General features: G+C 40.5%; 1 protein-coding gene across 2 annotated transcripts in view; it reads right to left on the bottom strand.

The window, feature by feature from the left end:
- DCC (DCC netrin 1 receptor) overlaps positions 1–21355 on the bottom strand; it is a 1088923-nt gene extending 1067568 nt beyond the window's left edge. For both annotated transcript variants that reach the window (XM_084780514.1, XM_084780515.1), the window contains exon 1: positions 20520–21355. In XM_084780514.1, coding sequence (XP_084636640.1) covers positions 20520–20610 — 91 coding nt within the window. In that variant the 5' untranslated portion in view covers positions 20611–21355. The remainder of the gene's footprint in view (positions 1–20519) is intronic.
- Positions 21356–22487: the final 1132 nt, after the last annotated feature.

Below are 22487 nucleotides of genomic sequence, written 5' to 3'. Positions count from 1 at the left end.
CTGGCCAACAGCTGTATGTTTTAATGTGATACAACTATATACTTTAAATTTTTATCAACTTTCACATTAACTGTGCAGTAGACAGACAATGAAAAACCATAAAAAAATAGAAAACAGAAAAAAAAAACCTAATGACTAGTGCTTTACTCTAAAAGGATGGAATAAGGCAGTTTTCTTCCCCCAAAAGTATGCAGTGGAAAAATATCTAAACCATCACAGTGTAGATGCATATTTTATTGCACAGATATAATAAATTTATAGAAATAAATACATTTACCTGTTGAGAGGCCCAAGTTCTTACCCCCATGCCAATCAACTCTATCATATGGCAGCACCGATCTGTACTGTTGAGATATCATGTGAGACAAATTAGGCCACTCAGTACAGGATTCCATATTTGTAGCTAACAGGGTAGAATCAATTAGGTTTAAACTCTGTGTTTTAGGATAAGTTGATTTTTGCTGTGCACTTCATAGATGAATCCACTTACATACCCCTAATCATGAATACAAACAATGCAGTCCTACCAGCAATCCCAAATTGGTGTTTTCTTTCTAGCAGTTGCAAAATAATAAAATGCTTCAGGAACTGAGCATTTGTATCCAATTTCACTTTTGGCTTAGTTAAGCAAAATCACCATCCCTGAAAAAGGCTTTCAGTGTTTTTCCAAGCTAGTTTCTTTGCTGAAGCAGCTCTTTTCATAAAATCATACAATAATCTCTGTTTTTTAGTTCTGTTGTTGTTCCTCTTCTTTTTCTTAAATGATGAACCATCTCTTTAAGGGAAAATTGGGTTATTGATTAATTGATTATATGCTGCTCACAAATGCCAACTTAAGCACAAGTAAAGAGACACTATCGAATGTTCATAACTCAAAGCCTGCAAGACCACACTACATGGTTGCATAATTATCATCTCCTACTTTAATGAAGACATAGCACAGTGCTTTGTTGATGTAATTTACACGATATATCAAAACTATGTGAAATTCCTTCTACACTACAATGGGAGAGAAACTGCAACACACATGTAAATTACAGAGCTGTGCCTGGTTGTTAAGGCAAGGCATTAGTATTCCAAGGCTGTAGTGAGGGGGTGTTAGTCTTTATAAGGTGGCACTGGAAGTCTTCAGAGGAAATTAAAGTGCACGGTGCTGTCTTATAACTTGTTAGTGAAAACCATGACATTTGAAAATGATTAGCAGAAAATGGAGTTTTTATTTGGATACTCAATAACCTAGAAGTGTCTAAATAATAAATGGCTCATGGAAAAATATCACCCATTTGGAGAAGGAAAGTGAATGTTACAAACAACAATAGCATAATAACAGCATCTACTGTTTGTCCAGGATTTGTAGGACATGTGCTTTTGTGCCAAGATCTAAATCATAGCTCTTATAATTAGGTACCATGAAGCCTTGGGGAATTTAGTTATCTTTTTTTGGTATTTAATTTGCATTGTCTGTAGAAAGGCATAAAAGTAGACCCTTCTTCATCACGAGGGACATCTAACAATATGGAGACATGTGGTAGTTAGGACTGAATGTGGCTACATGTGTCAGAAACTCCAGAAGCGAATTTTAACACCAACTAGATATGATTCCTCACAAAATAATAACTCTAGACAGATTCGGTCTTCAGGTGGTGAAGAGGATCAAGAGGTCATCATGGGCTTCGGAGTCTCTTTTTCTCCTTGTCATCCTGAAGAGGGAAGGTAAACAGTCTACCCTGTGGGTGTCACCACTCCTCTCCATGGCTCAGGCTCAAAGAATGAAGCAAATGGCGGAAGGTGGTGGCACTTAGCTTAGGATACGAGCCTGTTATTTTCTGAAATGTAAAGGAGTCTTCTTATTCTGTGTTTTTACCAGATGCAATACATGACCTGTCTCAACTTCAAGGGAGTCCAGGAAATCAAATGTTAACTGACATATTGCTGCTTGGAATAAAGCTGAGTCATGTACTTGGAAAGGGGCAAAACAAAGAGTTCATAGGTGATACATGTTATATCACTGCTAACTATAAAATTTCATAAACATTAGCTATTATTGTTATTTTAATGCTTTTGCTTATGTGTATTTCTCAAGAACCCTAACACTCACCATGCTATATAAGTCACAAACCAGACACATATTTGAGTAGATTTAAATATCTCCCATAAAAGTGAGAGGTAGATAGAACAGGAAATAGCGGGAAGGACAAATCAGAGAGAGAAAAAACAATGTGTCACTCTCTGCCATTTGACATAGTAAACTCAGACACACAGAACCATGGCACCTGACAACCAATGCACACCAGGTTGCCAGAATTTAATGGAAAGAGTTGGTAGTTATCTGAGGCCCTGGAAAGAGTCCAACGGGCAGCCATGTGACAGTTCCCATCAGAGGTTTGTCACATGCTTCCTGGAATTCTGAAGGGACATGTTAGGGAACCACTGGAGGGGGCTGCAAGTTTCAGAGTGAGCAGTAATGATGACAATGAGGAGGAACGCAGGTTTCATACCCAATGCTTTCTGAAAATGGTTAACATAATACTGCTGTGGCTAGGCTGCTACTTACTACATATGTGAGGCACATGAAAATAATCTTCATCAAATATTTTTAATTGAGTGCTGCCTAACTCATATAAGGAAACAAAAGGTCAAGGAGACAGACTGCCTTGCCTGGCTTCTCTTAGAAGGTTCTGGCACTGTGATTTAATCTCAATGCCAACATCATAATATAAGGTCAAAGACTGTTTGAAAAAGCAGAGTGTTTTCCTCATTTTTAGAAAGAATGCACATAAAAAATATAGTGATTTTCAAGATGATGCTCATATCATAAAAGAATCTCTTAGAAAGCATGTTGAGTCTCCTCGCCCCTGCTGGCCGCCCTGGGACCGTGAGTCAGTAAATGTGAGGTGCTGCCAAAACCTACAATAATGTAGATGTGAGCAACTCTGACAAGTGTACTAGGCCAAGGGTCACAGAAGCAACATCTCTAACCATCAGAGTAAGTATCCAAGAACGAAGATTACCCTTAATCAGGAGGAAACACATTTGTAAAGAGATGAAATGTTCTATCTGCGTTTTATTCTTAGGAGATAAGGTGATTTTTTAAAAGGAAGCATCTATTTTAGAACCAATGCAAATTTGTGGAAAATTGTGAAGATAAAACAAAAGCTCAATGTCCCCACACCAAGTTTCCAATTAATATTAGCAATGGACATCAATGTGTTATATTTATGAGAATTCATCACTTTAGGCCAGTACGTTATTGCCAACTAAGATCATACTTAGTTCAAACTTAATTTTGTTTTCACCTAACGTCCCAAACAGCAAGATAATCTATGTTATCTTGACATCATGAGTTCTTAGTTTCTATTTGCTTTCATGCTTTATTTTTCAGATTTTATTTTAGGACAGTTTTGAAGAACATTGGTTAGGTATTTGTAGAATTTTACTTAGGGGTATGATGGCTAATTTTGCTTTCTGTTTGTTTGTTTTATGAACTCGACACAGGATTATTTGAGAAGAGGAAACCTCAATAGAGGAAATGCTTACTTTCGCCTGGCCCGCAGGCAAGACTGTGGGCCATATTCTTGATTAACTACTGCTGTGTGAGGGCCCAGGCCACTGCAGGCAGTGCTCACCCTTGGATAACTGATCCTAGGTTGTATTCTTATAGCAAACATTCTTAAGCCAGCTGAATAAGCCATGGCAAGGAAGCCAGTAAGCAACACTCCACCACAGTTTCTTCAGTTCTAGCTTCCAGGTTCATACCTTGAGTCTTGAGTCCCTGCCTTGACTGCCAACTTCGCAGTGAAACATAAACCATAAGAAAAAAAAAACTTCTTGTAGGTTTCCAGGATACTATGGGTCCTATTATTTCCCCATTCTTCCATGCTACTCTCGCCTAAAGTCTCAATAGGATGTCCTCTCCTCTGACCCACTTTTTTGGTAAGTAAAGTTTTTCATGGGACGTATCCCTTGGACTAGTGTTTTGATATAAGTGAGTATATACCGTAGAACTTTATGACAGGCAGATCTGGGTCCTGGGGTCCTCCTCAAACTAAGGCACCAGCCAAGGAGAAATAGGCAGTAAACTTCGAACCCCTACCAAGACCTAGCCGACGAACACGATATTCTCCACCGTTGAGTGGAGAGTGAGATCTGATTCTCACATGAACTCTGGTGCCCCTTTTCTGACCATGTCCCCTGGATGGGGAGGCCTGGTGGCACTCAGAGGAAGGATAGCAAGTTACCAAGAAGAGACTCGACCAACAAGGAAAACACACCTCAGTGGCATTAAAGACAGGGAGTGTCAAGACAACCAAGTAGCAACATCATTCCCATCACCACCATCATCCAATATTCATTAATATAACCTTATATGAGTCAGGACTTTTAGAGAAAAGACAAAGGAAGAGCTATATAATGGTGGGACAAATTATGGACTGGGATATTTGCATTTGGGATATAAAATGCACAAAACCTCTTTGATGGACTAACACCTAAGGTGTGTTAATACTTATAGACGATACTGTTTAGTAAAGGTTTTTGTTAGTGCATATTTTCAAGTGGTAGTAAAAGGAATAAGATGCGCACACTAATATTCAGTAGAAAAGGACTGCCGCAGTGCACAGTAGAACTTTGCTTTCTCAGTTACCACAGCGCTGTGTCAGAAATTGGTGCCTGGTGGCGTCTGCCCTTCTCCGAGCAATCTGTTCTTTCAAGATCTCTGTAAAATTATTAGGAGATGCCTTGCAGGCAAAGCCTCTTCAATCTAAAATTACATTATTTATGCTGCCAGTCGCTTCTTAGATGGCCCTGTCACTTCCGTATGCCTCTTTCTCCCAGCCTTCTCATACATCTGCTCGAGAAGAGGCTAGTGAACAGGGTTCAGTTGCTAGTGATGGGATCTGAGACCAAAACAGAGCAGGAAGCTAACTTTCAGCTGCGAAGCACCACCTTAGTTTTCCTCAACCATCAAGTACAGTGTCCCACAGGGACATCCTTTCGTCCTCTCGAGGCAGCTCGCCCTCCTAACTCTATCCCTTCTTACTTGGGAAGAGGGGATGCTATTGCTTGCTTTCTCATATTTACCACCTCATTCATTTGTATCTTAATAACGAACTACGATATCACCTTGTGAGCCTATCTTTTTTTCAAAGTGTGGAAGTCCTCCTCTGTAATCACTTTGTTACCAGAGGTATTTTTGCTTGTCTGTTTACTTTTCGTTTCTTAAAGCAGGGTTTCTCTGTATAGTTGTACTGGAACTCATTCTGTAGACCAAATGGGCCTCCAAATCAGAGATCAGCTTGCTTCTGCCTCCCAAATGCTGGGATTAAGGGTGTGCACCACCACACCTGGCTAGTAGTATTTTTGTTATAAACTTTGTAAATCCACTACAGGGTATGACCACATATGATATGTCAAAGGTGAACTTAATAAGCACTTGTAGCAAAGATGGATAAAATCAGAGCAAGCCTAGTGTATACTACATGCCAAGGAGTGAAGTTATCTTTTTATGTAATATATATTTTAATTTAACCAATCATGATGTTTTACAAGTTTAAGGAATAAGAATTCTGAATCTTCATTAAATTTTTGATAGTGCCAAGATTTAAATCCAGATGTGTGCAAAGGTGTTTCACAGTGCCTTTCCTAGATTTGGGACAGGGGTAGGGGCAGCTCACTAAATGTTTCTGGGATCCATTTGTTTCTCATCTATCCAATGACAAAACCATTTCTAACAGCCCTCACAGTCTTTTTCTAATTGAATAATGCTTTTTAATAAAAGATTTGCCCTTGTTTGAAGGCCTTTCTTATTTCTGGGGTCTTGTGTTGATTTCCTACATTGCTTTCTGACAAATTAACATTTTAATATTTTTGCCTCATCTGGGTCTTCAGGAATGATTGTCCTAAGGCAAACCCAGAGTCTATCCTTGGGGTTACTGTGTAGGAAGTAATTATGCACTTCTCTTGCCTTGTTCCATATTCACCATGAGAGCAGACAAATGTCCTGGATGTCTTAGGAACAGGACTTTTGGAGATAGCACATTCTGTAGTGCATTTAGCATTTGGGAGATTTTATTTCTTTGACGTTTACTTTTTCACAGGCACTCTGGAATATTGCCAGTAAAATTATTAACAGAGCGTCGCATTAAATAACTGTTGTATTAAATAACTCAGAAGATAGAAGTTTGCTTTGTGGTTAATGGAACAGTCTAAAGCAGTACACTGGAATGACCTTAGAAACTGTGCAAGTGCATACATAGCAAGCATGTACATGTTAACACACTCCTCCACACAATGGAATTCAAATGCTTAACACGGGATATCACCAATAACTTATTACCTTACAATCTCCAAAAGGCACCATCACACTTAAAGAGGTCTGCTCCTGACTGTATTAGCAGATTGCTGGGCCAAAACAAACCTTCACTATTGAGCGTTCACTCTGATTTCACTAGATTAAATTAGAGTGTAAGGTCTCAATGACCTGGTAAATAGCTAAAATGCACATTGTCTCCAATCTGGTTCTAGGGACTGGTGGAAGACAACTTTATAGTAGGCCTTGCTACCATCCCCTCCAATTGTTCCTCCATGTGGTTAGCACCACTACTGCTAACATGGAGACTTTCTGTAGGCTTAGTTTTTTCACAAACCTACTTTATTTAGGGTTCTTAAATGCCTTTACTTTCCTTCCAAACTCCCACCCACAGGTAGGAGAGAAAGAAGGTTAGAAGAAGAAAAACAGGGGATGTGGACCTCTCCTTTTTCCAGCTGGGTAAGGTCTTCTGTTTCTTTTGAGGGCAAGGCCGATCTCAGTTGTCAGCAGCAACTGACAGCGGCAGACAGTCCTCTGTGTCCTCAAACCACCATGCTCCCTGTTCCCTATAGGCTCTTTTTTTTTTATACCTAGAGCCCTCAGAATTCAACTCCAGCTGGCAACGACCATGTCCCTGCATGCGGCAATTATCAGCTGTGGATAAACTAAAGCCCAAAGTAAAATCCCACCCATGGGATTAAAAGAAAAACATTTATATAATATAACTGAGTTTACGAAGAACTCAAAAAACTTCCATTACAGGTTTCCACAGGCAGTGCAACCTTAACCTTAGCCTAGGTGGTTACTACCCAGTGGGAGAAAACAAACAAACAAAAAACAACACTGATTCTTCCCAGGCATATCTACATGAGAATGACCTCATTCAGGGTGACCAACAACTACAGTTTACAGGAAGCTGCTTCATGTCATGGTGGACACTATAAACCCTACTTCCCAGGAAGCTCCCGGAAAATGGGAACAATTCATCACCCCACAATCCCTCTAGCAACCTAGGAGAGAATAATAATGCTCTCTTTTTGTGATCCCCACCCCCTCTTTTGTTCCTCTCTGTGTCTTTGCATTGGATTTTATTCTCTCTTTTGTTCCTTAATTCTTTTCTGAAAATTGATTGAATTCTCTTGCTAAGTTATAGCAAGGGAAATGCAGTTTTCCTGGGAGGCAGTTCGCCCCTCTATAAATAGAATTTAACTCGGAGGGGAAAAGTAAAACAGCAGCCTTACATAACCTTTCACAAAAGCCCTACTCTTTCTCTAGCAGGACCAGAGAAGGGCCTACAGTTCATGAGCTAAGCAGAAACTTGTCTCACCAGTGGGAACACTACTGATTTTCATTCAGATTGATCCAGTCTGCACAGCTGAGCCCTCCTGTCCTCTCCTACTCCACTGTGATTTGGAGCTCTGGTTAAAGCTTGCCTCTCAACCAGGCAGGGCAGAGCGAAAGCTTCAAAGCCTTGCGCTGAGCTAGCTCTCTGCCTGAAAGCTTTGCTCCTCTTGAAACACCTCTCTTAAGCTTTTTCTTTCTGTCTCAGGCAAATGAGCAGTTGGTTTGTCTCATGCCCCAAAGACCATTTCCAATCAAAAGGCTAGGTTCAGTTTGAGGTCACTTCCACCAGGGTCTCACTTTTAGCATGTGTGTGTATTTTCAGAGCAGACCTGAAGGACACAAAGAGGAAAGGACTCCGGGCTCCAGCATCCCTTTTATGTGCCTCTCTTTTCTTGTGAATCACAGTGTTTTCAAGAAGGAAGAGAGTGGCAAGAGGGCGAGATGGGAAATGAAAACCAGCAGGTCCTTTTGAAGTGTGTCATATCCTTGAGAGAAAGAGGGGAAAGGCAGATCGAATACTTAAAAAAAAAAAAAGTCCAAGGGGTTTCAGTCTCAAGGAAAATGGAGCATGTTGTGACCTCTGAGAGACACTGCAACAGTAAACAAAACAGCAAGCCAGAAGCCTCTTTGACCTGTGCATAGTTTGCCATTGTATGACCTACAGCTAGGCCACCCAAAGATGTTGCAAGCTGGGTCTGAGTTCATGTGGCTGGGGCATTTTTCCCATTGACTGGGTGACCAGTTGTGAAGACAGGGACAGTCTCTGTCTCCCAGGTAAATGTTTCTCAATCACCTTTGATTCTAAAAGAGCAAGGCCGGGCAACGGCCAGGTTTTCCAAATTTCTAATGAGTCCCCAGGTGATACAAATGTTCTTCTGTGGACGAAAGCCTGAGTAGCTGTTGCAATACCTTAAGGCCATGAAGAACCAGTGAGGGGGCTGTGAATTACAGTCATCTGGAGATGTAAAAATACTTAGCTATCTAAGATCCTGAATTAGCTAGTATGAAGAGAGCCTTAACACTGATGAAGGATCGAGAAGAGAGACACTTCTCCGGAGCAAATACCTTAGGGATATACTCTACCTTGTACCTTTTATTTACAAAAAGCAAGAATTAGCTTCTAGGCATTCAAGCCAGGTAGCTAGGTCTGAAGAAAATGCATGTAGCCAACATAGGAAGAGAGCGTAATTGAAGATTGTTCGAACGTAGAATCCCCAGGAATGTGTTAGAGTCTACCAAGTTTGATTAATGTTACATTGAGTAAGGGCATACTAGTTGTGCCGTGAGCCCCTAAGTCCAGCAAGGGCTTGGACCAGTACCCAAAAACCCATATATTTAATGTAAAACTTGTTAGTAAAATATGATTTATCTTATCTCTATGTCTTTCACACATACAAAAACAATAATGAAATTTAGGCAGATTTTATAATGGGTGTGTATGCTTGTGAATGCAGCATTGTAAAGACCTTCTTAAGACAGATTCTATTCATGAAGTAGCAATTACAATTGAATTGAGATATATATATATATATATATATATATATATATTGAAATAAAGTATAACTTTATATATTTAACCAATGGAGTGATTTTTATCACTAATTCACACCTGGGGCACGTAGGTTGATTTTCCTGTCCATTTAGTAGAGGGAATGTTGAAATACAGTGAGGTTAAGTGTTTCAATCAGACCTATTGCTTGGTTGGTGTTTTCTTATCATCTCTGTCTTCATGGCCAAGGACCATAGAGTGAGATCCTATAGGTAAAAAGTGACTCAACGGCACAACTACTATTGGACACAATAATATGACATGGTCACAAGCCACCAACTTCTTGATGAATGGCAGATTAAAGGAAAGAACTTTCAACTATATTTGAAAAAACAGTGATGTAGAGACAATATAATGGAATTCTACAATTTTAAACAAAGCTTCAGCTAACTTTTCCTATTTATCTCATTGAGAAAGATCAAAACTATTGTTGTCAAAAGGCCACCCAAAGAAGCAATGACCCCTTATTAGTCCTCATACTACACACGGGTAAAATCCTGTTCTCTCTCTGCCCAGTGGAACTGGTCTCCTGAACATGCTCATTAATAAATATTTGCCTCTGTCTAGATCTTTATAGTTCTTAAAACTGCTTCTAACTATATTATTTCAATCAATAAAATACAACTGTCAACAAGCAGAGAGACAAGCTTATGAATTGAAAACTGACTCTGGAATTAGAGGAAGAGTTTCCTATGAAATTTACCTAAATTTTATGATGTTTGAAATGTTGATTGGCATCAATATCTGGTATCATCTTTGTTGGACAGGTATTCCATTCTTTGGTTGCTGTTGCACACTCTGGTTCCCAGCCATATGTGGTGACTTTTGCGGCCCTGGTAGAGAGTGTTACTGTGTGACCACAAAGAAAGGAAGATGAGCTAGAGAGAAAAGTTAAAGGGGCCTGAGGAAAAGGGATTGGGGGACTTCGCGTCAGCTACTGTTTATCTACATTTCAAATGATGAAAAGATATTAAAGAGTGCTTCTTTTTTGTTTGTTTGCTTGTTAAGAGTGCATCTCAAGGTGAACTCACGTCAATGAGTTCCATCAGTGTTCCCTGAGTATGAGAAGCTGATGTTGGTGAGAGGACCAAGAAAGCTTTGTGGCTTCATCTGGATCACGACCGTACAGTAGTGTCTTGAAACGTAATATGCTGATCTTTTAAAGTTCATTGACCTACCACAGGCCCTGGGCAACCACTATTTTTCTCCCTCTGCTCCTAATCAAGCATCCTCTCGTTAGCTTATTAATTTATTCTTTGGTTGCTAGCTTAGCCACAATTTCTCCAGAGAAGCCTAAAAAAACTGTTGTCTATATGCCTCCAATGTCTGTGATACTTTATTACAGTAGAGTAATAAATTAGTTTGTACATTTGTTGACTAATAGGCTTCTCCAACTGGGCTCTAACTCTATTGCCACTTTAACAAAGAACCTGGAACACTCAATGGATAGGGAAGAAAGACCCATGGATATGTGATTGTCTGCTTTTAGAAAGATTGCCAGGATCTGCAAGATAAACCATGACAAAGTTCATTCTTCTCACACCTATGTCTTAGTCTATCTATATTTTACTATACTTTTCATTTTATCTTATATTCTTTTCCTTTTATTGTTTTTTATTTCGTTTTATTTTTCCTTCTTTTCTATTTTTTTTCCTTCCTTCCTTTTTTTTTTTTCCAACAAGGTTTTGCTCTGTAACCCAGGTTGGTTGTGAACTCATTTTTTAATACAAGGTATTCACACATTCATAATCTTCCAACTTTCACACTCTAAATTCTTGGATTATAGATATGTGTGTACTATTGCACCCAGCTTAGTTTATGTATGGCTTACTTTAAACATGATTGACAACTATTTACACCCTCATACTCCAAAACCAAAACATACACACAAAAGAAAACCTCAATCAAAGAATTGTAAGAATGCAGGGATGAGTGGATTGGCTCTTTTAGCCTATTTGCTAGTATTGGCATGTCAATGATAGAATGTATAAACATTGTAGTGATTTTTTTAGTCTCTCCACTTTGTATTCTTCCTTAATGAGTACTTTGTTCTGCCTTGTGTGCCACTCATTTATGTACCTGTCTCATTAGCTTAAATATAAACTCATGAAAAACAGAAATATGTTAAAAAACATTCCACTCAGCATGTTATAATCCCTGTTAAATAGCCATAATGATCTTGACTCAAATATTTGATCTCATTTGATCTTATCATAGATTATCAATTATCTTGGGCATCAAGAAAACTAAATGAAAAGTAAGAGCACAAGTTTTAGATGACAAATATGCATCCCTGGCTATACCATGGTTGGGCATATGGAAGAGTGATGAATCTATATTTTACAATGCATTACTTGGGAAATATTATGTTAAACTATACACACTAAATTTAGGGACTAAATAAACTAGATGGAGTCTAGATTTAAAAGAGAAAGAAAGAAAGAAACATGGTTAAGCTTCTGGAGCAATAACAGGAAAAATCCAATGAACTAAAGAATATATAGTTAGACTAAATGAAGATGACCCCAGAAGGAAAAAAACAATCTAGAGCTAAAATTACTTAACCTATTGGATCATAGAAGAGGCAGTGTCATTGCAAAGGGAAAACAAAAACTGCACACTCAATAGCACAGGTGTTAACAAGAATATATGGAGCAGTGCTATTTAAGATGAATTACAAAGTAAATTTCCAATAGCAAAAACTGTTGTGTTGCTGAAATGTTTCCCATGGGAAGGAGTCAACAAACCATCCCTTGAGATGTTTCAAACTAGGGAGAAAATAACTAGAAATTGTCCTGCAGGGAACAGCTCTGCCCAGAAATTAGACATAAAAGGGAAAGCCTTGCAGATTTTCTCTCTAATTTATATTCTTCTGAGATCCCATGAGGCTGAGCAAAGATGTGGGAACAATGGATGGAGGACTCTCAATGCAGAGGCTTGCTTAGATGTCTCAGCCTTGGCTTACATCTCTAATGAGTAGGCACAGAAGGCAAACTGCTGGAGAGGACTCTTCCAGCATACCCAAATGCGTTATTTAATCCAGAGACCTTTGTTAGCCTGCCCAATGGGACCAAGTGGAATAAATTAAGAACCTATACAAAAGTTGGAGGCATATATTACTTCAAGCACAGACTGTCTGAAACCCATAATCATACACACCATAAATTTGACGATGATTTTTGGCCTATGCATTTTACTGCATTGGAAACATATTCAAGGTCAAATAGCCAGATTATGATGTGCTTTCACTTAGATTTGGTATCTGCCATTAAGACTGTAATTCAGTTTTCCTTTTGTTCCATTAGATTCAGGATATTCCTAATGTGACTGAAATTAAGCCTTGTACCCCAACCTCCCCTTTTTTTTTTCCCTGTAAGCTGTCATTTATACAGACATCATAAACTGGATGAGTAAAGATACAGAGAAAGAAAGGCTTGCTCATTACAATAAATAGTCCTAAAGTGACTAAGGCCATCCTTTTCTAGATAAAATTTAGTGTGCATCTTGGGAAAGTGCTTAAGTAGTGCCTGGGGTAAGGTAAACTTGGTACAACATAAGGTGACAACTTTCTAAAAGTTGGACTGCTCATGACATCGATCTTTAAACACAAAAGGTTGATTAGGAAGAAGATAGACTAACTACCAATAAAATGACAGAGATAAAATGGATGCTGTATTGAAGAAACAAGATCATGGAAGTATCTGCTGCAACCAACAAATGGCCAACAAATTTATGAGGGAAAAAATGTGCAGTTTTATTAGCAATCAGGGAAATGCAAATTAAACCCATAATGAGATGTTAATTCACATCCACCAGATGAAGGCAAATTAAGCAAATGAAAATACCAAGTGTTGGTGGAGACATGAAACAAAGAAGATTTTCATATGCTTCTGGTGTGGTGGTATAATAAATGTAGCATGCCATTGCCTCTTAATGTAGAGATTTCCTTTTCATGAGTCAGCATCTCAGTACCTACGTTACACCTGGAAATGATGGTTCATTTTCACTGAGCAATGTGTATAAAAAATGCTTAAATCATAAAGACTATAACAGAAGAATTGGAGCTCAAAATAGTCTATCAACAATAGCCTAGGTAAGTTATAACCAATTAAGGTATGGAATATTATACAGTAGAGTGACTGAGTGTAATCCTAAATGCACACACAGGTAGCCTCAGGTACTTAATGTTTAGCCATAATGAAAATCAGACAAAATATATTTCTTTGATTAAAATCATATATTAAAAACAAAAACAAAAACAAAAAACAGCCGGGTGTGGTGGCACATGCCTTTAATCCCAGCACTCCAGAGGCAGGCAGATTGCTGTGAGTTCAAGGTCAGCCTGGTCTTCAAAGTGAGTCCAGGACAGCCAGGGCTACACAGATAAACCCTGTCTCAAAAAATCAAGAACAAAAAAATAACAAAACAAAACCAATAACAACAACAAAAGAACAAAATAGTGTGTTAACGAAAGATGTATTTGTAGCCGTCTTACAAAATAGAAGGATTAGTCAACACAACATTCAGGAAACCAATAATGTGTATATGGCTTTTCATTTTATTTTTGATATTATCTCCAGTGTTGTTATTAATTACACTAGATGCTGCATACAGAGAGAGTTTATAATTTAAGGAAAATATGTGGTACTGAAACAAGGAAAGTACTAACATGGATCTAATCCACACCTTCACCTAACAAGAAAAACTATGTTTCATGAGGAACAAATGACAACCAAATTAATATATCAGATTTCAGAAATAACAGGAGCCTATTAATTAAATAAATTAGGGCTTTTTCCATTAATAAGGTACTCGGGTCCCAATTTAGAGTCTCTTTTCTTACATAAAATGCAATATCTTTGTAAAACTGAGCAAAACAAAATGGAAAAGGGGAAAGGGAAGAGCTTCAACTGGACAAAACAATGCAAAGAAACAACTTTCTGAATCTGGAATCATTTTTAATATGTCACAATTGAACACTTCTATCATAAATAAAAATAAATAAATCACTGCTATATCTTCAGGTATTAAGAAACTATCCCTCTAATGTAAAATCTGTATCATACCGATGACTTAAATAAATGACAAATAGGTTATATTAGGGCTACATCATAAAAGGCAACAGAGTAGAGAAACACTTCCTTCTAAAGTTCTGTTGCTGAAATCTTAAAATACTGAGATGTAACAGGAAACTTCATTTCTTAAGCCAAATGGCCATCATTTATACCGATTCAAATTCTTTTTATTCCTCTATGAAAATGTAAATATGGATTTAGGAACATTTTTAGATAGCCTAGAACAAAGTTATAATGATAGTCTTTCTTATCAAGTCATAAGACTCAACAAAGTGATTCTTTGGTAGAAAGCTCTAAATTGCAAAAAAAAAAAAAAAAAAAAAAAAAAAAAGCCCAGTGGAAAATATATATTCTTAAAAAACAGAAGTGAATTATTGGTTTTGGGCTCCAGAATTTTGGCGGAAAAGAGAAATCTTCCCCTCACATCATGCTATAACAGTATACTTGAGAAATAAGATCAATAAATAGGAAATGATTTGTGTGTTTCCTTGCTGGACTTTCCCCCCAAGAAATGAAAGCTGTGCACACTATGGTTGTTTAAAACTGTTCGTAGAAAGCAATATATACTCACATGACCATTGGCAAATTACAGTCAATAATGAGGAAAATAAAGGTGTGTGCAGCCACACACATTATTCCCAATTTCTAAACCCCAACCATAGGACAAAGTTGGAACATTTCTGACCTATCAAGGAAAATATTTTTACTTAAGAGATGTGTTAAAGGTTTGGTTTTTGTTTTTGTTTTTGTTTTTTAAACCTCGGGCTAAATCTGTCAAAGAACTTTAGAACTCTATAGTAAGTTTGATCGTCAATCTTCTAGCCTGTACTGCTTTGTGTTAGTACCGTGCTGAACCTGAGAAGTGTACAGTGAGGGAGTCAACACTCACGTGGGAGAAGTGAGCACCTGGGATGAAGTTGTGCTGCAATTTAGCTCAGTTCTGTGATTGTAAAGGTACATAAAAATGTGCACTTTTTAACTTTCTGCTGTCACTCACTTGGCATAAGTAACATGTAGTTTTTGTCTTGGGTATTTTTGTTGGTCTACAGGGGAGACAACTTGGATTGCTTATCCTTCCTTATCAGTAATATGAAGATTTGCTTTATGAGGGCTTAGTTTTAAGGGGGAGTATCTTAAATATACTGGGGCAAGGCAACACGATGGGCATTATAAGGATAATGAAAAAGGCTCTGAACTCTGAAAGGGGGAATCATTGGCAAAAATTAAAGTTCTATGCTTCAACCTAGTAGCAACTTTGTGACCAAGTCACATGACTAGTTGGCACCATTTGTTACCTTGAGTGCCCACTCCTTTCTCAAAGCTTGTGAACTCTAGAAAGCTGGTAGTCTTCGCTAGTAGGCCACAGCTGAGTCTCCCAGGCTAAGAGTATTAGTTGGCTCTTTTTTGAGTACTGTTGATTCTTCATGAAAAGAAGCAATCATAAACATTTTACGATTTATTTAGAAGGCACTTCTCCCTGTCTTCTCAAGTGCCATATGACATTCTAAGCGTAATGCTTACAGAACAAGAGTTGGTTTCTCAATGAGACATGCTTTAGTTGCATGGAGAAGGGTGGCCTTGATGCCCTGGTGTTATGTAGTAAGTACAGTGTGATTCTCCAATGATATCCAACAGAGAAGCAAACAGCCCACAGTAAGTCACTGTAAAATTCATGGGTGGTTGTACAAATATTGAGTTTGGTGTATTCCAATCCTGAAGCAGTGATATGGCAAGCCAGGATTCTTAAGACCTTCGCTGTATTGTCATACTGGCACAGAGGAGGAAGAAAAGGAAATGTCATGTTTATATTTTATAAATTTTAAATATGCACCATACTTGGCATTCCTTTTAAGGGATCATGCTATTTTTCTAGAACCTAATGACTTTTGTCAGTAATTAATGAAATGATCATGAGTGGGCTTGGGTCATTATTCTCTTAATCCAAACAAGGCTAAGGTTTTCTAAAATTTATGTATTCAGTTCATCTAGAAGATTATCAGTAGAGATAAATGAAAAATTATCACTTGAGAATATACTTTTGCAACAAATACCCAGACACAGCAACCTGTTTCTAACTTGGACTGAGTTTCTGCTGGTAATACAGGCCAGGCCTATGGAAACGGGGGAGAGCTGGATCCAAGCCAACACTACTTTACTAGGGCAGTCATGAGTGTCCTTCCTTAAATCGTTGAAGAAGAAGGCAGGGACCTATGGAAAGCTGCCCTCTGTGTAGGTCCCATTGTGTTTTAACTAAAGAAATTGATTCAGGGCAACCACATCCTTTATTATTTATCCTAACAGAGGAAAATGTGAGGAACACTTATACATATGTATAAACACATACTTAGTTGAAGATAGTAAATTCTCCAAAGAAATTGTAAGGCTATTTGCTTAAAAATATCATCTTAGAACACAGTCTCTCGTGCTAAGAGTCAATTCAGAAACTTTAGCACTTCCTTTATCATCAGAGCCAGCTATGATAAAAGCAGGGCCAGGATGACAGGATTTAAAGCAGTCCCTATGCAGGTGATAAACTGCAATATATGGCATTACTGTGTGTTGCTAGAAACTTCTCAGGAACAATTCTCATACCTAAGAGAAATCTTAGAATAGTGGATACATACAGTGGGACACATAAGGCTGGAAGAGAGAAAGTTTCTTATAAAAGATGTTTTTGCGGTATCTATGCTGGGATTCCTCAGACTGTGTATCAAGCCTTCACTGTCTAGAAACAAACAACAACAAACAATCGCAGCTTCTCAAATGCATCACTTCCCCCAAACTCTTGTCAGATTCTTATTGGTTTAGAAGCTTACCCTGTCTGTCTGGTAGTGTCCATTCAAGAACTGGGTAAGATGGAAACTAATTCTCCTCAATGAACTAAGAAGTCTTCAGAAAGATTAACTTGCCATGGAATAAATGGAAGCCACAGGCGCGCGCGGGCACGCACACACACACACACACACACACACACACACACACACACACACACACGGTATAAATCTCTTCCTGGGGGAGGGGTGTCTACTGGCCCCTCACAGCAGCCTTGCTGTTAAGAGCATTAAAGCAAATGCACTGAGCCTAATATATTCGCATATAACACATGTGCTGGCCATTTCACATGCTTCATAACTCAGAGGGCAGCTGCTACAGGGTGGGAAATGGATAGTGTGACAGGTCACTGGTGATTTATACTGCAGCACTCACCGAGCTGTGGAGGGCCTGCTTACCCAGACAATCCCAGGGCCTGACAGCCTCTTTCCACTGCACACACAGCAAGCCCAGAAAGAGCACAGGACCTGCTGTGGCCATTGGTGTGACAAAGGTGCTGGACAGAGGAACTAGCAAGCTTCACTCCATTATGTCTAGACTACATAAACTCTCACCAAATGTAACGCAAACACACATGGATAATTAAATAATTAATGAGCAGACTTCCTATTTGATTCATTAATGTCTAAATTTCCCATCTTGCCAGAAAATCTTGAGACTTTACCTGGTACCTCTCTCTGCACATGTCTCACATCAAATAAAGAAGAGGACATCCCACAAAGCAAGCTAAAAAGTCTCTCTCTCTCTCTCTCTCTCTCTCTCTCTCTCCAAGTCCTCTATACAGACACTGTTCAGGGATGTCCTTTCAGTTGTGGCATAATAATCTCATTCAAATTGACAAGTTTCACATTTTGCCTGGAAAGAGGGGACGGACCAGCGCTATTGTGCTAGTCTCCATAATCCTTTGTTACCAATCAACAAAGTCTTTAAAACCTTCTGCCAAGCAGGAACTTCAATGCCTGTGAACTAGACATTTGGCCTTATTAAGGGCACCTCCTACTGGTCCTTTCTTAGTGTGAACTCTGCTTTCTTTGGTTCCAGGCTCCCCAAAATTGCTAGTAAGGCAAAGGGTAATATTCAGATAAGTGAGCAAAGAACACCACAGTGAACTGAAATAGCAAGATCTTCAAAGTGCACACACACACACACACACTTTCCTGGGACCTGCACAAATCGCAACACTTCCGTTTGCAAATAACACAACACAAATGTAGAGAAGTTTGGAACAAAGATCAGCAAGCATTATCCGGTGGCATTCTCTTTACATCTGGGAATTTGAGGGGGATGGTCTTAAATTTGTCTATAAAGAGAACATTTTAAGAAGGAAATTGAAATAAAACAGTAATAAATAAATGACTATAAGCAAAAAAACGAATAGGAAGGAGATATTTAATAAAGGCACTAATAAAAACATTGGGTTTATCTCCATTCATCTGCCACCAGTTTTTGCCAGGTGATAGTAATTTGGGAATGGCTTTAAAATATTGCATAACTAACAACATTGTCCTGTCCGTTTTTGCACTTTGCTTAATTCAATATTGTCCACCAGGTCATCACGCCCTTTCTATCTAGTGGGTTTTCTTCATAGCAAGGAATGTCTCTGAACTTCCCTCTTTTCTTTCGAGGTGCTCCCAAAGTGCCAGAGAGAGCTCAAGTAAATCTTCTGAGCACAAGGAAGGTCCTGCTTGTTCTGCCTGTGAGCATTTGTGGTTTAAGGAGGGGATTTTTTGAAAAAACACTTTATTACTGCAAGGATAAGCTACCCCTACCCTCTCCACACCTTCCTCCCACCTTCAAAGGGAGTAATTACGGAGGACAAAGCTCTTGGGGAGAGGAGCTAGGGAAGAGGGGACCGCCCAGAGGGAGGAGGAAGGGCAGGCAACTGAGCTGAGGGTGGGTGCCGTGCAGTGGGCCCGTGCATCATCATAGGCGTACACACAACACACAACACACACACACACACACACACGTACGCACGCGCGCGTGTACACACACACACACACGTACGCACGCGCGCGTGTACACACACACACACACACACACACACACACACACACACACACACACACACACACACACACACCTTGGCGCGCTCTGGCTGCCTACAGAAGGATGGAAGCCCAGCGCCTGTGCTCTTGTTAATCCTGCTGGCTAGTGGCAACACTGGATTGGTGCTTGCTCGCTTGCTTCATGGCCTGAATCCCTTGACACACAGTGAAGCGACGCATTCTCTGCTAGCGTTCACAACCCTTGGTTTTGCAGGCGGGACCAGACAGACTGAGTTTAGGACTCTAGGGACATTGGGGACTTGGCTGCTGTGGTTTAATTTTATTCTCTGTTAATTTCCAAGGCGCAGGTTAGGGCACCTCTCTCTCCAACTCCTGGCCCCAGCCTGGGCAGTCTTCGGATCTGAGGAAAGGTCGACTCCGAAGGGATTTGTGTGCTCACACAGCAGCTGTTCTGCCTTTCCCCAGCGGACAGACTCCCTCTACCCCAGTGCCCACCTACTTGTGGTGGCGTCCGGCAAAACGAGGATATCTTACCACTTTGCTAGGTTTTTATTCTTTTGGCCACAGAAGCCCCAGCTCCGCATTCAGAGACTGCAGCACTCAGAGAGCAGCTTTAGGATCCTTCTCTCTCCCGTTTTTGCCCCATCTAGCCCCCCGGAACAGTTTAGCCATTTTTAACTAGAAACTACACTTGCCAAGGACCAGAGCCAGGAGGCCTGTTTCCCGGAATATCAATCACTTGGAGTTTGGAGGTGTCTTGGAGATATTAGGAGACCTAGCTAGCAAACAGTATTCACATACAGTTAAAATTTTAAATACATGTCCCTCCTGGCAGCTCTTCCCCTCTTAGGGCACCCCTCTGCACTCATCCAAAGTACTCAAAACATCTATCTGTCTCTTCCTCGATTCTCCATCAGCAAGTGCAAACATGCAAACCTAGGGTCGCACATATTCACGGAAATCTCCCCAGCAGCTAACATCCCGCACAGACTTGCTCTAAGCTCCCTGGTTATCATCCTCCTCCGCTTGCTCCTGTTACCCTATCCACCTCCCCCTTGCTAGGTTTTTGAGGCTCTGTGGATACAATCCAGGTCCTTTCAACAGCATCCGGAACACTCTCAGCAGCCTGTCCTCCAAACCAACACAAGTTATTTGTAAAAGCAAAGATGCAGGAGAAGCACCAGATTGAAAAAGCGCAAAGGGATGCCCTAGATCCCACCAACATCCTCCGCCCCCAGGAGGAAAAAGTCTTCTATCTTTTATCATCCAGGAGGAACCGGTAGGCAGAGCGAGCACCAAATATCTATTTCTCTTCCAGTCTAATTCTACTCTCCAAATGAAACGGTGAGCGTGATGGGGTAAGGGGTGGGGGAGCGTAGAGAAGAAAGGAAAGGACCTCTTACCAGTGACTTGAAGATGCGCGCTGAGCAAGGAAGCTCCGAAGAGTACAAAAGCCAGCTTGGGTACCCAAACACATCCAAGACTATTCTCCATATTTCAGCCAACACCTTCGGGGCCGGGGGTCCTGGGCAGCGGTGGCACTCACACACATGCACTCACACACGCATGCACACATGCACACACCCGCGCCGAGCCCCTTAGGCTTCCTCCTCCTCCTCGTCCTCCTCCTCCTCGTCCTCTTCCTCCACCTCCCCTGCGCCTCTTCTGCCTGCGAAGCCTTTTTCCTTGTCCAGGGACACAATCAGCAGCAAGAAAAGGGAGAAAAAAGTTCCATTCGGTCCAAGAGCTCCCGAACCCCGGTAACACCTTGCAGAACTAACTCAAGGAAACAGAGGGAGCAAGGGAAAGGGAGACCGCTCTCCGCGAGGTTTTGAGGCATCAATGAACAAAATACCCAGGAAGGCTTGTGAGGAGGTGCAAAGCAATCCCGTGGCTGGTCATGCGTTTAGAACGTTGAAGCTGCTTCCTTGTAGTCGGTCCGGTAAAGTTGGAGAGACAAATCCGCTCTGTTGATGCTGTCCTTTTGGCTTCTCAGAGCTGGGGAACCGTATAGGGGACAGAGGCGGGGGAGTGCCAGGCGGAGCACTCTCACTTGTTACTGGGGTGTCCGCCAGCGCTGTGTGAGCCGAGAGTTGGAACCTTACTATCCATTGATCCGGAGAAGTGGAGGGCTGGAAGGGAAAATGTGGAGACCGGAGGGAAACGAAGTGGATCAGGCAAGGACTCCAAGCAAATGGGGGGCGGGGGCCTGGAGAAGCTTAGGGGAAAAAAGAGCGGACGGAAGAGGCTTCTAGCAGCTGCGTTTGCCTGGTCTACATATCAATGCGCAGGGATGCCCTCTGTGGGCAAAGCGTGGGAAGTCACTTTTGTCAATGGAGCCAGCGAACATCACGAGCATCTGAAGGCTTTTCAGCAATCATTTTTGATCTTCAGCATTCAGGATATTATTTATGTGGCTGTAAAACCTAGGCGCTGTTTCACATAGGGCAAGTGGCAAGGCTTTTACTTTCATTTCTTCTGCTTTGTTTAAGAGAGAAATTAATTTTTTTCATTAAGAAAAAAATAATGCAACCCAATTCTAGAAGTGGGAAACGGAGACCCAGAAACAGCTCACACCATAAGCAAACGCCAGACTGCTGCTTTCTGAGGAGAGTAACTGGCACCTTTTCCACTGCGCATTTTATTTCATCCCCGTGCTCACTCTTCTCCAGATGTGAGTCAGGTGTGTAAGTATTCAAAGCACTTACCATATTCCGGGTGCCTTGATGTCTCCCAGGAAACACAAACCGGAGATTTAGCATGACTCAGTCCCCCTCCTCAAGGGTCAAGGAGGTTTTCATCAGTTGGGAGAAAGGAGTAAGTGAACAAAATTATCATGATAACTATGCTGCTCCATGTGATAAGAATGTTATCAGAGAACAAACAGCACTTCCCCTGTCCCCTGACAGACCATGAAGGAAAGGTGTGTACACACACACACACACACACACACACACACACACACACGAGAGAGGAGAGGGGGAAGAGGGAGCAGGTTACAGGAAAGCTGTACAAGGCAGAAGTTCAGAAAACTGCTTCAAGCCCATTTTTTTTTTTTTTTGGCATATGTTATCTTCTCTGTAAGACACCAACCAGGCAGTCTCCACAGGAATCACTGTGTGCCTTTCATCTCTGCCCTACTCAGAGATGGCGGTGAGACATGGAAAACAGCACTGCAGTTTTGTTGAAACAATGAACTAAGAAGCCAATCAATTTACCCTGGAAAATAATGAATAGAACCCATTGTGAAAAATGTTCAGTCCCACTTGCCTCTCATTCTTCATCATGTGGATTTTTATTTATTCCTTCCTTCTCTCCCCAACTCTTGTCATTCAGACTCACAAGGATGTGAAAGAATAAAATGTGAATAT

Source organism: Acomys minous (genome assembly GCF_964271855.1).
Source record: "Acomys minous genome assembly, chromosome: 4".
Taxonomy (NCBI): domain Eukaryota; kingdom Metazoa; phylum Chordata; class Mammalia; order Rodentia; family Muridae; genus Acomys; species Acomys minous.
The sequence above is the reverse complement of the archived record's forward strand: the minus strand, read 5'-3'. Positions and strand labels throughout refer to the sequence as shown.